The 17,690-nt window shown below is 35.2% G+C and overlaps 1 protein-coding gene across 1 annotated transcript in view; it reads left to right on the top strand.

Moving 5' to 3' along the window:
* Positions 1–17,690, top strand: part of cdh8.L (cadherin 8 L homeolog) — a 222,992-nt gene that overhangs the window by 83,729 nt on the left and 121,573 nt on the right. The window contains exon 3 of the mRNA XM_018257891.2: positions 2,564–2,858. Coding sequence (XP_018113380.1) covers positions 2,564–2,858 — 295 coding nt within the window. The remainder of the gene's footprint in view (positions 1–2,563; positions 2,859–17,690) is intronic.

Raw genomic sequence — 17,690 nt, 5'->3', positions numbered from 1 at the left:
TCCTAGTGTCTGTAAGGGGTGTGTGTGTGTGGTGTGTGTGTGGTGTGTGTGTGGTGTGTGTGTGTGTGTCGTGTGAGTGTGTCGTGTGAGTGTGTCGTGTGTGTGTGTCTGTAAGGGTGTCGTGTGTGTTGTGTGTCGTGTGTGTGTTGTGTGTCGTGTGTCGTGTGTCGTGTGTCGTGTGTGTGTCCTTAAATTTTAAGCTCTTCTCTAGCTACCACGAAAAATACATACTTAAAGTATCTACTATTATCTACTATTCTACTATTATCTACTATTAAAGAAGTACAGGTATGAGATCTTTGTCTGGAAAGCTCCAAAATTACATCTCCCATAAAATCCAGTTTAAGTAAATGACTGTAATTTGAATTCGCTTTTTCTCTCTTATAATAAAACAAATAAACAGCATAAATCTATATTAATGTCAACTAGTGACTAGCATATTTTTGCATTATGTCATTGATAAACATTTTGCAAAAACAACACAAAATAATTATGAAAAAAATCACATCAAAAAAAGCCCATTGACACCAATGTATTTTGTGGAGAAAAGATAACCGCGGAAAAATAGTTGCAGCAGAAAATTTACCATGCAAAAATGCCTATAGACTAATGCATTTGCACTGAAAAAAAATCACTGAATAAAATGTCCATTGATTCAATGCATATCTACTGGCAACACAATTCTATCAGGTTTATTTGGAGGCCTATTAATCAAAATTCGAATTTGTGAGGTTTTGAAGGTTTTTTTGTAATTTGAATGAACTCATTTAGTAAAAAATCTTAATGTAAATACAATCATGGAAAAAAACTTGAATACCTCAAAATGTGTCAAGTTTATAGGCTTAAAAACTTGAATTTGTGAGTTTACCAACTAGAAAAAACTTTAAAAAATGAGTTACATTTTTTAACTCCCATTGACTTCTACATGAAGTCGCCAGCTTTTATATGCCAAAGTTTTACATTTGAGCTTTTTGTACTTAATACAGTAAACACCATACATTCAAGTTAGTGAAAATATAACTGAATCTTTGTGAAAAAAAAATCTAATTGTGGCAAACATTCTAATTCAAACTTTGATAAATCACATAAATGTTTTATAGTAGCACTGAGGTATGGTGACAGTACGGAGAAAAAAACCTTTTCCAAAACACACCAGTTCCAAATCATCCTGAATAATAGATCTCTGTAGAACAATTTGCTTTATTTTCACAGAACAACATATTCCAACACTAATGATGACTAAATGCTAAGTGTTAAAAAAAACACATTTTAGGTCCCTGCCTTGTGGTGAAATTCGAAGACTGCCTACCTCAAAACCACCATACTTATAATAACTCATGGTGATGGCATACCATGCTGCTTTTATTAGGCACTATTGTATCACCATTACTATTAGTGATGGGCGAATCTATTCACCAGGCACGAATTTGCGGCGAATTAGCGCGATTCGCCGGCTTCAAAAAAATGGGTGCGGGCGCATTTTCGCCAAAAAACTGACTCCGGCGTCAAAAAAATGGACGCTGGCATCAAAAATGAGACGCGATTTTTTTCCGAAGCGAAAAGGCGCAAATTCGCCCATCACTAATTACTATCAGAGAAAGCTAAAAATAATGGTTAGACAGAGGGGCACATTTACTAAGCTCGAGTTAAGGATTCGAATGAAAAAACTTCGAATTTAGAAGTTTTTTTTGGGGTACTTCGACCATCGAATAGGCTACTACGACCTTCGACTTAGATTTGAACGATTCAAACTAAAAATCGTTCGACTATTCGACCATTCAATAGTTGAAGTACTATCTCTTTAAAAAAACTTTGACTACATACTTCGGCAGTTTAAACCTACCGAGGTACTATGTTAGCCTATGGGGACCTTCCCCATCACTTTTCTAAGCTTTTTTTGATCGAAGAAAAATCTTTTGATCGATTAAAATCCTTTGATTCGTTTGATTCAAAGGATTTTATCATTCGATCGAACGATTTTTACTTCGATCGTTCGATCATAGCATTTGAGCTAAATCCTTCGAATTCGATATTCTAATTCGAAGGATTTTACTTCGAGGGTTTATTAACCCTCGATATTCAAACCTTAGTAAATGTGCCCCTTAGTGATGGGCCAACCTTTTTCCGTTTCACTTTGCAAAAAAATTGTGAAATGGTGAAAATTCACAAAACATTTTGCCAAGCATAGAAAGCGATGTTTTTTCACACAACTTTTTCTAAACTGCGTGACTCTTCTCTTTAAACTGCGTGAGTGTGTTGTTGTTTTTTGCAGCAAAACATGGCAAAAAATTCCACCTATCCCTAGTGAATCTGTCAGTAACCAAAAGAAAGCTTTCTTTACAATGGTACTTTAATGCTTATCTGCTCTTAAGTCCTATCTTATCACCTGCTATGTATTACGATAAATATATAAATTGATGGTTCATGTAGCTTCTATGTGTCAATTACTTGGGCAATGTCAATTTTTAATCTAAGATATGAATCCTCTAGGGCAAAGTAATGCACTTTCTAATGTGATTTATTGATAGCTCCAACACTAACAGAATCTTAATTGTCATTCTAGCTTCACACAGACTTGAATTCTGGGAGCAGTAAAATCAAGTATATTCTTTCAGGAGAGGGAGCTGGGACAATCTTTGTGATCAATGACATGACTGGAGATATTCACGCAATGAAAAGACTTGATCGAGAGGAAAAGGCTGAATACACACTAACAGCTCAAGCTGTCGATAGGGATACAAACAAACCTCTGGAGCCTCCTTCAGAATTCATTATCAAAGTTCAGGACATCAATGACAATGCACCAGAGTTTGTTAATGGACCATATCAGGCCACTGTTCCAGAGATGTCCATTGTGGGTATGTATGCATACTAATTTCAAGTAGCTTTTAAAAGTCACCATCTAAAATTGCTTTTTCCACTAATGCTAATTTGTTGTAGATTGTTATTTCAATTATTTATCTACTTTGTACCATGCATTTTAATTGAGCTATAGCCAAGTAGCCATGGTGATTGGAATGAAGTACTTGCTTGTACTATTTAACTGTTATAAGAAAGCTTAATTAGGCTATGCTTATTATTCAATTAGTTTATGTTTAAGTAAGGTGTTGATTTTGGACTGTGTATATCATCATTTGTAACAAACAGTTTTTGTCATTTTTTATTCTTTGTTAGGTAAGAGCATATTTTTCAGTAGCAAAAAATGTGAATTATATGTATAAGAGGAGATGACTAAAGGTATTTAATGTACCTGGCTGTACTGTAGTGAAAACTAGATTTAGCTTTTCTGTGATCTCTAGCTATTTGTTATATTAATATTGCAAGATTACCTTTTGCATTTGGGTTGCTTTACTAAATACAAAGAGACTGATTTTAATTGCTGTTTAATTCATACATATGTGATGAATGGGCAGCAATCATAATTGTGCTTTTTGATGCGACTTAGCAGAGGATATTGCAAACTCAACATAATATGACAATACATGCCATATTTAATTCAGCAAGAAAAAAAGGGCATTCATTGCATGAAAATTCTATAGCAATTTATATGGAAATCTAGAATCCATTTCAGAATTGTCTTTATTAATATATCTATAATAACATGAAAAAAATATAGGTTCAGTACCATATTTGTTTATATATTCCTTTATTTCTTTTGCCTCTCTGAAAAGAGATGGTTTAGTCTTATCATATTGAATCTGACCCCATGCAACATTTAAGGACAAATTCATGATAACAATACTATACACAGTGGGATTGTGTGGAAATTAGCAAATTAGTCATATTTAAACTTGGTTAGACTTTCATTTTGAGTCAGGGGTTGATTCAACTGTTCATCAAAACTTCGTTAAAAACATTACAGAATTGCTCACACATTATAAACCAGCCATATTTTAAATCCATAATATATGATTGGAAAGGATTTATTTGTTAATCATTCCTGGCACAAAGCAATAAGTACAGTACATTACAGTACATCTAGGTTTTCAGCTTTTACTTTTTACTGCTACAACAATTTCTTAAAGACACCAAAGAGAAATGACTATTAAGATTTTCATTCATTCAGGTCATGGTATATTTAATATAAGTAATTACAAAAAAGACAAACTGGACTTGCTGAGTAATTATTGAAGACGTGTCAGTACTCATCCAAGTCGCTTCATCAGTTCAACTGACTGGTGTGGCAAATTCTTGGCAGACTCAACCACTAATCCAATCACAATGGCACATTGTAACTCTTCAGAGAGGGGACATATATATGCCAAGAACTTCCCACACAGGTCAGTTGAACTGAAGAAGCTGCTCGGATGAGTAGTGAAACGTTTACAAATAATTTCTCAGCAAGTCCAGTTGCTTTTTTTGAATTACTTATATTAGATACACCAAAGAGATGTTGCCCATATATAACTATAGCTCTTAACTGTTCTCAAATGTTCTGGACCCCCTCCAATTCCATCATCATTTATTTATATAGCGCTGTCAAGATACGCAGTGCTTTACTGCAGTTATAGCAAACAGGGAATAAATGGTGGATAACAAACAAGGATTACAGAGTACAATAGGGTTAGAAGGACCTAGAGATTAGCGTTTACAAACTAAAAGGTTAGGGTACAATTGAGACATTAGGATTATATAAATACTTTGTCATTTTTGATACAGCAATGATTAATTAAGGTACATCGAATAAGCCTCTTTAAACAGATGGGTCTTTAAGGAGCGCTTGAAAGTTTGGAAAGAAGGAGAAAGTCTGACAGCTTGTGGCAGAGAGTTCCAGAGAAAAGCATAAGCCCGAGAGAAGTCTTGTAGACGAGAATGGGCAGAAGTGATGAGAGGAGAAGTGAGGCGAAGATCAGAAGCAGAGCGTAGGTTTCGTGAAGGAGTGTATTTGGAGATTAGAGATGAAATATAGTGAGGGGTTTCATTATTAAGGGCCTTGAATGTGAATTTGATTCTAGAAGAGATTGGGAGCCAGTGAAGGGACATACATATGGGAGCAGCTGATGTTGAGCGGCGAGCTAGATGAATGAGTCTAGCGGCCGCGTTTAGAACAGATTGGAGTTGTGAAAGGTGACTTGTTGGAATACCTGTGAGGAGTAATAACAAGTAATAATCAGTTCATTGACAATTCATGATTCATGATTTCAATCAGGAATTGTCAATGAACTGTCACCATTAATCGGGCAACAGTCATTGGATTTATGCACTAATTGGCACTTTATATTTATACTTAATATTTATGAATTGGCTTGGGAATTAATTGGTTTGGGAAGTGATTGGTTTTTATTTAATATTGTTGATGAACTAAATGATTAGGCACGCACTGCACTTTAATTTAAGTTAATCACTTTTCTTATTGGAAGGGATTTAATCTATCACTAGATATTAATTTAATTGTTACAGACGGGGTACCTTTCTATTGTTAATTTTTGAGCACTGACCTTCTGATGGTTGTCAGCCCCCGATTGTGACTATTGAGATCTTGTTTTTTGTTGTGATATAAGAGTTCTTTTTCCTTTTTATTTAATTTTTTTTAAATCTTATTTCATTTCATTAATACTCCCATTTATATTTGCAGTGCTATATTTATTGGCTCGCAGCTCATACACATCTATCCCTGTCTTTTCTGCGTCTTTCCCTTCAGAGGTCAGGGGTAACTAAAACAAGAGGGAAAAGCTTAACTGTGGGGAATGTAAGGCTTGTTTTGTGGTGTCTGCTAATATATTTTACATATATTTGCAGTATACCCTCTTTGGCAGATAATATTCACTTTCATTTTATATGTAATGCTAGAAACAGAGTTTTTAGCTTGTAAAGGCTATTTACAGAATAAGGTTTTACAAAGGCATTCATAATACTTACTGAGAAATAGTAGGTAAATCATCAGTGTATCAAAAATTCATAACCACTTGGCCAATAAATCACAGACACATTTAATATTAATGTAGCTTTTAAAATTCTCTGTTAGTTTTTCCAGCATGGTATGTGTACGTTTGGACTCAATGTCTTTCTGCTGATATCAAGAGCAATGCGAAGGTTAAGTATTGTGCTACGTTATCCGACTATTAAATTGACAAAATTAGGAAACTGAACTACAGTCAGGAGACAATTCCTGTTGCCATGTCATTCTGCCCCGTGGCATGAAGGGCATTACTTTTAATGTGTTTTAGGCTATAAAACCTCTTGATATTGACTCTGAGGATGGCATTATCATTGCAGAGTTGTCTATTGATTAATTCAGCACTTTCAACACATCAATGAAGAGGTCTCTGTAAAGTCAAGCCTTTAAGACAAATTTAAAGTATGTTAACACCAGGTTTACAAACAGCTTCAAACTTAAAGTCTCCAGGAGTTAAAGAAGATTTAGTAAAGCAATTCTTCCTCCTGCAAAGATACAGGGAATGGTAATTTACAGTAACTTAATGTGAATAAAGCTCTGTAAATACTCTGCAAATTAATCAATGTTATTGAAAACAGCTTTTTATTCATAAATGATTCATTACACAGGACATCAATATTAGCATTAATCAAATTTTATTGGCCTTTCTTTTCTTTTTTTAAAGTCTGCTCTTTACATGTAAAAAGAGTAAATGCTAAAGCAGAAAATACTGTGTTAATACTTGTTAAAAGTGGTGAAAACCCGATTTTTTAATGATAAATGACAAGCAGGCTTACAAAGCAAGAATGCTTGGCATACAATAGACGTGAGTTTGTTTTAAATAATTACAGTTTTTTACTTTTGGATATATTGGTGTCATTTAAAATAATTAAGGAAATGAATATAAGGAAACAGATACATTAGATTTCTAGTGTGTCTGCTGCCAAAGAATGCAGTCAAAAGGACTGTCAAAAGTAGTGAAACAATCTATTAAAATTAAATTTATACACAGAATTTTGCCAACTCAGTATGGGCATTGAGGTTGAGAAAATATGTGTACCTAGGAATTTTCAAGATCCCAAGATTTCACTTATTTCTTCCAACATGACACACCTTTGATAAATGAGACTGCCATTCCATAGTATCAAGAGGTATAGTGCCTTGTTGCAAAGATGAATATATATATATATATATATATATATATATATATATATATATATATATATATATATATATATATATATATATATATATATATATATATATATATATACACACACACAGGAGCCTTTCAGGGTTCTGAATTCAGTTATCACATTATTTGCCTGCAAACCCATTTGGTTTACCAACCAATGCTGGGTATATGCCATCTTTTCTATCTTTCTAATGACATTGTAGCATTTTCTACTATCCGAGATCTTCTCACTAGTGTTTTGCACTGCAGAGATTATTTTAATATCATACAATATAGTATCATTATTTTAAAGCACAATAATTACTTGATACATACGTTTTTTTGAAAGTAACTTTTTGCAAAAGTTATATACATTGCATATATGTAGGGGGGGAGCATCAATTTTGCTGCAGGGCCCAATAACTAGTCATTCCACTGATGAAAGGTTCATGTAGGAGACAATCATACAATTCTTTAAATAGATCCCAACATAAACAAACAGTATATGATGTTACTATAATAAGTATTTTTACAAATAATCACTAATTACTACTACGGTAATGTCAGTCAGTTCATTGGAGGTCATTGGCATTTGCTTCTACACAAGGTACAGTATACAAGTTTCAACTCAGGGCAGTTTTTGTGGAGGTTACATAAATTGCATACATATTAATTTAATAATTAATCCAAGTACGGAACAAAACCATATCCTTCTCCCCACAGGGTTGTGGCCCTGGTTGTGGCATGTAGTAGCTAAATGGGGATACTTCTCATGGTAAGGGAGTAATCTGTGCCAGATGTGCTTAAGACTCCAACTTAGCATTATAAGGCACATTTATTAAGGGTCGAATTTCTTAGTGGAAAATACTTTGAAATTCGACCATCGAATAGAATCCTCCGACATTCGAATTCGAAGTCAGAGGATTTTATTCATTGTACGATCGTATTCCGATCGTAGTATGATCATAAGATTCGAACAATTTTATTTTCGTACGATCTTCCTTCGAAACCCAAAAACTTAGAAATATGCTCTGGCAGGTCCCCATAGGCTAACATAGCACTTCAGCAGGTTTAAGTTGGCGAAGTATTGAAGTCGAAGTTTTTTTTAAAGAGACAGTACTTCGATTATCAAATGGTCGAATAGTCGAACGAAGTCGTAGTGTCCTATTCAATGGTCGAAGTATCCAAAATTTCGAATTTCTGCACTCTCTCCAACTCATTTATATCCCTCTTAAGGACTGGAATCCCAAACTGCACTGTATACTCCAGATGAGGCCTTACCAGGGACCTATAAAGAGGCATAATTATGTTTTCATCCCTTGAGTTGATGCCCTTTTTTATGCAAGATAGAACTTTATTTGCTTTAGTAGCCACAGAATGACACTGCCCAGAATTAGACAACTTCTGCAAAAATAGAAACAGTACTTTCAATGCCCACCTCCAGGTCATTAATAAACAAGTTGAAAAGCAAGGGACCTAGTACATAGCCCTGTGGTACTCCACTAACAACACTGGTCCAATTAGAAAATGTTCCATTTTCCACCACTCTTTGTAGTCTATCTTTTAGATAGTTCTCTATCCAGGTACAAATACTATGTTCCAGGCCAACATTCCTTAATTTAACCAGTAACCTTTTGTGTGGCACTGAGCACAAATGCTTTAGCAAAGTCTAAGTAAATCACATCCACTGCCATCCCAGAATCGAGGTCTCTATTTACCTTCTCATAAAAAGAAATTAAGTTAGTCTGGCAAGATCTATTACGCATAAAACCATGCTGGCACAAACTCATAGTATTATGATTTGCTATGAAGTCCAGTATCTTATCCTTTATTAACCCTTTGAAAAGCTTTCCTACCACTGACGTCAGACTAACTGGCCTTTAGTTTTGAGGCTGAGAACAGGATCCTTTTTTGAACAGAGGCACCACATTAGCAATTCACCAGTCTCTCGGCACTATGCCAGATCTCAATGAATCCTGAAAAATTAAGTAAAGTGGTTTGGCAATCACAGAGCTAAGCTCGCTACGTACCCCGGGATGAATACCATCTGGCCCCGGAACTTTGTTCTAGTCTCTTTTGAATTTCTTCATGTGTGAACCATGCATCATTAGTTGTATTACTAGAATTGGGACTATTAAGAAGTACTGGTACTCATTTGTGTAGACAGATGAAAAATATGTGTTCAGAATCTGTGCTTTTATTTTGTTTTCATCAACCAGCTGACCCCCCTCTGATAGTAAGGATCCCACCCCTTCCTGTTTAATTTTTTTTTACTGTCAACATATTTAAAAAAATAATTTTTGATTTCTTTTACTGCTTGCTGCAAAATCTTTTTCTATATCAATTTTAGCTTGCCTTATAGCTTCTTTGCATGATTTATTGGCCTTTTTGTACCTTATAAATGATTTGGTTGTCCCAGCTAACTTGAAAGCCTTAAAAGCACATCTTTTCTTACCCACCTCAACACCAACGCTTCTATTGAACCATAAAGGTTTTGCTTTGCAACGATGACGGTGATTATAAAACCTAAAAAATGGGGATACATACCTGTAATCCACAATATATCCCCTCTTCTGTTCAAGTGTTTAAACTTTGTAGACTTTATTAAACAGGTAGGCACTGTCCCTGCAATTTTATAGTAAAGTAATACCTCCCTTAATTATCAAGAGACTACTTTTTATGTTATTGGTACTTTTTTTTTTTTTGATGATAAGGTCCCTCAAAAAATGTTCACATCACTATAATATGACCGATATTTTGCTCCAAGTTGATCCAGGGACTTGTCTGATTGCCATGTTGGAATAAGGGATGTTTTTTTTCCCCTCAAAGGCAAACTGGAAAGACTTCAGAAGGGTTTTCAGCCTCTCTCTATATCAACAAGCAGTTATGCTATTTTTATTTAAATTAAAAGGTTTAACTCAATAGACGAGTGCCTTTTTAAACCCAAAGAGCTATGTTACTATGTTAATTATATATAATATATAAAATACATAAATATGTTAATACTTTAATAAACAGCCAAACAGAGGTATAGCTTTGGTGGATATGATCTTTCATTTGCTGCAATTATGATTTTGCGAATACGTAAGCAGAGAGAGAAATAAGCTTGTTTAGTATTTTTGGCATCTCAATGGAGTCATATTACTCAGATTATTGCATGGACTAAATTGTAATTGACCTGCTGTGATATAGTCCTTGTGTGTGAGGATAACAAGAAAAAATCTTATTTTTCTTAAAATAATAGGTAGAAGAAACACAGCCTTAATATTCATATAAATAGGCTTCCTGCTGTTGTTGAAGGTAAGAACATAAAAGCCTGTGCAGTTTGATTTTTGAGAGCTCTTTGGGTTTGCAGAGAATGTAATGTACTAGCGCTGAAGTAGAAAAAGGCTTATACAATAATTATCTAGAAGCATGTCACAATTTGAATGGTGCAATACACTCACAAAGGAATTCAAGAAACAAATGTCTTGTTCGCTAGATTCTGGTTGTACTGCGACAACACGACTTGCTTTTTTTAGGTTAATTAGTCTCTTCTAATTAAACTAAGCAATTTAAAATGTTTATTCTGTTAAGGGTAACGGAATGGTTCCAAACCTATATTTTAAATGAAACCAATGCATTTTAATGCTATTTATTTTGCAAATGGTTATAAGAGTATTACAAAAAATGCTATACCAAATCAGCTGTAGCTCATTTACATTCAAATGTGGAGAAGAAAAACTTTCCAGCTGTAGTAGTATAGCCAGAATTTACTAGGTCTGTCATAAAAATCCCATTAAATCTCAAACATTTACTGAAATTGTAATCTGGACCCTTCTGGCTCCTAAGCAATAGCAGGCTCAGCTCCCCCAATTTTTATATCCCTGGCAAGTTCAAATTGGTTTAAATAAATAAATATTATGATCCAGATGGAAATTTTAAAATAAGCTATTTAACTGAAGAATTAAATGATATGCTTTCAAATCATCAGTCAGTGGGTCTAAAGCTGAATTTTATACTTTGGCTTTCTTATGCATAAACAACTGGATAAGAAGGGTTAAAAAAATAAATTCAAATCAGCTTTAACTTTTACCAAACTTATTTTACAAAAAATATAATTACAATTACTTGAATGCATCAAATTCATATTCTCATAATTTTCAATGGGTCTACCAAAAATACTGTAATTAAAACAAATTGAATGGAAAAATTGAGTGAAAAACCCAAATCATACACATTTTTTGGGCTTTTTTTTTTGCCTGAAAAAAAGCGATAAAATCACCCTGACGAAGTGCCTGGAAAGAGGGCACGAAACGCGTAGGTTTTCCTCACCAACCCACTGCCAGAAGCTCACTAGATGTGCCAAATAAAGCCGCAAGAAAATTGAGCATTACTGTCTCTTGTGATTCCTTCGATCAGCGCCGTGTAACGGGGTAAATCTGTGTACATGATAAAATCAAATTGGGATATGTGCCTCTCCCATTGAATTATACAGGACCTCGACAAGTCTGAGATGGAGGATTTTTGCAGCACCAGGGTATAATCAATCTCAAAAATGCAAGTTTTTTTTCCAGGAAAATTTTAGTTTTTGCCAAAAAAATCTTGAACAAAAAAATTTGAGTTTAGTAAATAGTGTGAAGTGTTTTTTTCTCTGAATGCAACATACAGTGTTTTATACAGAACTGCCCATGCTACATGGAAGAAATATATTGGAACATTGTGGCACTGGATGAGAGCCAAAAACTTTGGGCAAAGCTCAAAGGGTATTTGAGAAAAATAATTTGAATACAAAGAAAAAACTATTAAGGGCTGATCACTGAACCAGTATTAAAAGATGAACTGTATATTATCGTTACTTATATATTTATAACTTGCCAGCATGTTGCAGTATTCCTCAAACTCAATGTAAAGAAATATTATTAATGTTGTACAGGCACAATCACAATGAAACATTAGTGACTTATCTGAGTAATTAGAACATCATTTTCTTCCATGAAATCAATGTACATTAACACTAGAAATGCATCTGTGGGCAAAACCCTGTAATTTACCCGCAAGTCTGCATTTTCTCAAGAATTGCAGCATTACTTGCTTTTATTGTTGAAAATATCCAGGTACAAACGCACACCCTGGCCCTCCAAAGCGAACAAAACCCTGCTGCCCAGCGGAATAGGTATCGGCAACCTGTCCAAATGTACTGAAAGAAGTTCACTGGCACACAGGTAATGCATTGCTGGCAGGGTGGAACCCTTGCTTTAAATTTATTTAATGCAGCATGCAACGTTTCGGGGATGACCCCCTTGATAAAGCTTAATGCTTGATAAAGGGGATCATCCCCGAAACATTGCATGCTGCATTAAATAAATTCAAAGCAATGGTTTCACCCTGCCAGCATTACCTGTGTGCCAGTGAAATTCTTGCTTTTATTGTTCTCAGCATTGCCACTAACTATAACAGAACAGATTGAACAGGTACATTAATGCTTGCTACAGTATGCTACGGGATGTATATATGCACATTGAATAAAGTCAAAGTGATTTCTAGTGATGGGCGAATTTGCGTCTCGTTTTTGGACGCCGACGACATTTCTTTTTGATGCAAATTTGCACCTGCCAATAAATTCACCCATCACTAGTGATTTCTGTTACTGTACATCATTTCTGTAGTCAGACAAATACAGTCACTGAAACTACCCTTACTCTCTGCCTAATAACAGTAAACTTTATTTTGAGTGCCGTTACTATATTAATTAATCGCTAGTTATGAGCTCATATACAGCCTTGGCCTTCTTGATCTACTTCTCGCAAGTATCCCTGTTGTTTGTGTTTCGTATCACGTTTGTCTCCACTTACTACCTTCTATTACACTGGGTTATACAACTTTGTTACACTTTTAATGCTTTACAAGATATTTAATTTATTATTGTATTGTTGTCTGTAGAGTAACTCTGATGACGTCACCAGATCCTGCATGTCACGTCGGGTTCCCACCACAGAGTGTATTTAAAGATGGTGTTTTGTTTGTACGTGCACTTTGAAAAAGGCTGAGGAGTCAGCCAAAACTTAAAATAATTTCTTTCATTCTGAAAAAAAATGAGTGTGTGTATTCCCTTTTAAATGTGACCGTCTATGAACATTCACTTTTAAGATACTGTAACTGTCGCGATAAGTTCCATTTGGCGAAGAATGTGGTTATTGAAGTTGGTTTTAAGTATCTGAGCAAACAATTTAAGGTTAACCAATGTTTCCCTAGACCATTGCAAAATACATATTTATTAAATGCCATACAGACTAGCTGGAATATTAATCATACCACAAATATCACCAGACTACTTCCCATTGTGCATCATGGTGACTTGCACATGTCCACTGGGCTAAAAGGCTCTTCCTCTGCTCCCCAACATTCTTGAACTGCTCAGCCTTGATGAATTATTCGAGAAAAGGATCTTAATCTGAATCACAGCTGGTGAATTTATCTCCAGTGATAAGTGCTTAAAATCTCCAGGCACATCAAAAGCGATCTAATAACAAGTTAAGAAAAGTAGTCTAATTTGAATCATTTTCTGTAGTTCATAGCTTTGATATACCTATTTAATCAACAGAACGGTTTGTGATAAAAGCACAATCAAAGGACTAGAGCGGAAAAATGGGAATGCTGTCATGCAGTTTACATATTCTGTATGCAGTTGAGCATAATTGTGCAAAACAAAAGGCATATTAAATGAGGGATTGTTTAATGCCAGTATCTGCTGCTGTGTTTCAGTTTAAATTTTGTCTAGTCTTATTCATAAGGTTATCAGACCTAATAGTATGTGCTAGAACAACTTATTCATAACCAAAAGATGTTTGGCTCATTGGGATTTGTGATCACACTACAATTACAAAAAAAAAGCTTTGGAGCTTGTGCTGTTAAGCAAAGAAAATGAAGAAATAAATAAGAATTTTGGGCTGAACTGAAGTCAAATTTAAAGCCACAGTATTTGAATATGTCAAAATAAGTGAATAAATATGTTTATTGTAGAAGGTTAAGTATTGACTTTATCATGTATTAATCATCATGGGGTTTGGCAAGAAAATGTGCAATGCAGAAAATTCTGGATGGTTTATGCTACTTGATTGTTATATAAATATACAGTAGTTTGGAAATGAGTTAATAGGATTTCACTGACAGAAATAAAATTTTCCATACACATTTTTTTGGACTGTATCCCCTCTGAATACTTTGGTTGGCTGTAAAACATCCATGTTATTTATTTGACTGTATTTAGTTAGCACAAGGTTCTTCAAATGTAATCTTACTATTAAACATCTTATCAATGTCTTGGATTGTACCATCTATTGACACATAGTCATGTGGTGTTTATATTGTTTGGAACATACATTAGTTCACGCAATCAATAATGATGATTTGCTTTTGTATCAGTGATATGCATGTCAGCTCATTTAAATATTTGCCTAAGGCTATACATGTATTATGCATGCACATACCATTACCAAGATACCACATCTGGCTTTAATTTTTACAAGCTCTAGTATTTAACATCTGATTTAGATTGCATTGTGGCTCCAAGCTATGTAATATTTAGTAAGTGTAGTATCATTAGGGATGTAGTGAACTGTTCGCCGGCGAACTTGTTCGCGCGAACTTCGACCGTTCGCGTCCGCCGAATGTTCGCGAACGTCGCGCGACGTTCGCATTTTGAGTTCGCGTTCGATTCGAATACAAATCGTTCGACCATTCGAATTCCTTCGACCGCTAAAAATCGAACGATTTATCATTCGTTCGAACGATTGTAAGCATTCGATCGAATGAAAAGCATTCGATCGAATGAAAAGCATTCGATCGAATGCTTCGATCGTTCGATTCGAATGAAAATCGTTCGATCAAACGATTAAAATCCTTCGATCGTTCGAATCGAACTATTTTAGCGGGTGTTCGAAGTTCGCGAACTGTTCGCGAACGTTCGCATCTTTTGCCGGTGTTCGCGAACGGCGTTCGCGAACACCAAATCGGCAGTTCGCTACATCCCTAAGTATCATTGCCATTTTGTTAGATAGGGTTTTAGCGAATGTAAGTATTATGGTTAAAATAGACCAAACTGCCTGACCAAATCCAGGCATTCATGGCCATTTTAAGACTATTGGTCAAAGTGTATCTTTTGCAAGACTTGTCGGTGTAAGGATTACATTATCTTCCTTTTGTTGGAATCCTGCATATAAGACACATTTTATGCAGCAATCCAGAGTAATCACTCAAAAATGCATTTTTAAGTTATTTACCAGGATTGACACATATAATGTGTTTAACATGCAGCAATTCCAACTGATGTGAATGGGTAGGTATTGTTCGGTGCGTCATTGCACATAGGAAAAGGATATTTGAGGTTGGACGATAGAGAGCCCCTTGTGTCAGCACCCTAAAACTGGAGAACTAAAAGCAGAATATATTTTATTTTACAGTATATATATTATGCTATAATTTATTGTAGGCAAACATACTGATGTTTCAGCTGAGCAACAGCCTATTTTTGAATAGTATGTATATATATCTATATATATCTATATATATCTATATATATCTATATATATATCTATCTATATCTATATATATATCTATCTATATCTATCTATCTATCTATCTCTATATATATCTATATCTATATCTATAGATAAATATATATAGCAATAAAATATAGAAACGGTGCACACGGTCAATCACGTTCCTGAAGACGGCTCAAAGTTTGTCCAGTGGCATAACTACAGAAGAAGCAGGGATCTGCTTCCTCTATAGATGTTAAGAAATCCTGATCACTGGCTGCTCTCCTAGCAATTTAGTTGGGGGTAGAGGGCGCAAGTGGGTTGGCCACTGGGTTACAATGAGTGCCAGGCCCCTCTGAAGATTTTTTTTTTGGTGGAGGAGCCCGACCCTATGTAGGTATGCTTTCACTGAGATGTTCACAGATTATTGTCAGACACAACACCAAAGATCAACCCTGCTAATCTGATTACATTGTAATTAGGGTACTTTCCCTCACTATACAAGTGTCTCCTAAAAGCCACAGCAACCAATCCTAGACAGCCACCTGTCTCTTTCCAGCATGTTCACACTGTGGTAATGCCACCCTTGTAGCCATATGAGGAGCATCCATGGAAAAGTCATAACTCTCCTTCTCACACACACACAGAAGGAAAGACCCTTCTCCAAACAAAGTATTCTCTCCTTCACACAATGAAAGATCAGAGTCTCATTCTCTCCAAATAACCACCATCAGTAACATCATCAACACCAGCATTAGGTATAATTTGTGTTAGGTTATACACCTGATACTTAACTGTGTGGCTAGTCAACCTCAACCCCTTTCTACCAGACGTTGCCTTACACACCAAAAAGTATAAATGTGAATCATTTCAAAAAGTTTGCACTTTTCTGCTTTCTTTCTGTATTGAGATGTGGTAACTTGTATAATATAAAGCAGGTAATTTTGAAAGGCATCTGCCATTAACAAAAGGCTGAGAGCTTGTCAAAAAAAAATTCTCCTGCTGATGATGCTATTTGAAATTTTGCTCAGCATTTTCTAATCTAAAATAAATACTTCAATTTAATTTTAATCCAGTTAGGTTGTTATTCTACATTTGGTGCCCTGGTTGCAGTCATGGGGATGATAGCAGTTTTAAGAATTTGTAGACTTTTTTCAGCTACACCTGGCTTGCAAAGTTTGTATTTTACAAGGAAAGGAAAATTCCCAAAAGCCATGTTTGGTACCTGTTCAATGAATTATGACTACATTCTTGCATAGAAGAGATACTGGTGCCTTCTGACTTGCGGCTAGCAATAATTCAGGCACTTTACCATGGTTTTACTTTTCATTTATTATTGTTTTTCTCTATTGAGTTTTATATGCAACTAATATTTGTAGGCACTATTATCTAGAATCGGTGGAAAGGAGCAGTCTGTCTTTGCAGCCTCCCTTTTGGGATTTTCTTATTGTCTTTGTTTTTTTTAACCCTGCAGGGCAGACAAAACATTGGAAAGGCACAAATGGGCCACTGAGCCCACAGAGATATAAAGGTGTTTTTTCACACGTATGCATACTGCAAGTAAGCATTTTACACTCTTGTAAAGGAAAGTATGCTATAGAAAACCGACTTACTGAAATAACAGGACTCATCCAAAGGAAACGTTGGGATTTGACAGCTATGCTACGTTGAGAAACCAGAATGGTAGATTATCTGCAGTGCATCATTATTTGATTAAGGAAGCCATGCTTTCATGTACAAAATGACTTTGTGGTGCACTATTTGGTGGCAAGACCATTCTCCATCCAATTAAGAGGTTTTTGATATCATAATAGTACACTAGAGAGACAAATTTCAGGTTACTAACCAGTCAGAAGTAATGATGAACAAATCTATCCCTTTTCAATTGACCCAAAAATTTGCGAAACTGCTGAAAAATACACAAAAAATGTGTAGCTAGAGTCTATGGGAGGTTTTTACATGGTACCTTGTTTCTGCTTTGGGAGAGCAAAATCACATGCATTTTTTGTTAAGTACACGGTTACAAACATGCCCTACATTGTTAGAGGGCCTCGTCGTCACTATGCTAAAGCTGCTTTTCAATAGAAAAAGAGGATCCTGACAATTTCTTAAAAACATGTCT

The sequence above is a fragment of the Xenopus laevis genome, chromosome 4L (genome assembly GCF_017654675.1).
Source record: "Xenopus laevis strain J_2021 chromosome 4L, Xenopus_laevis_v10.1, whole genome shotgun sequence".
Lineage (NCBI taxonomy): Eukaryota > Metazoa > Chordata > Amphibia > Anura > Pipidae > Xenopus > Xenopus laevis.
The sequence above is the reverse complement of the archived record's forward strand: the minus strand, read 5'-3'. Positions and strand labels throughout refer to the sequence as shown.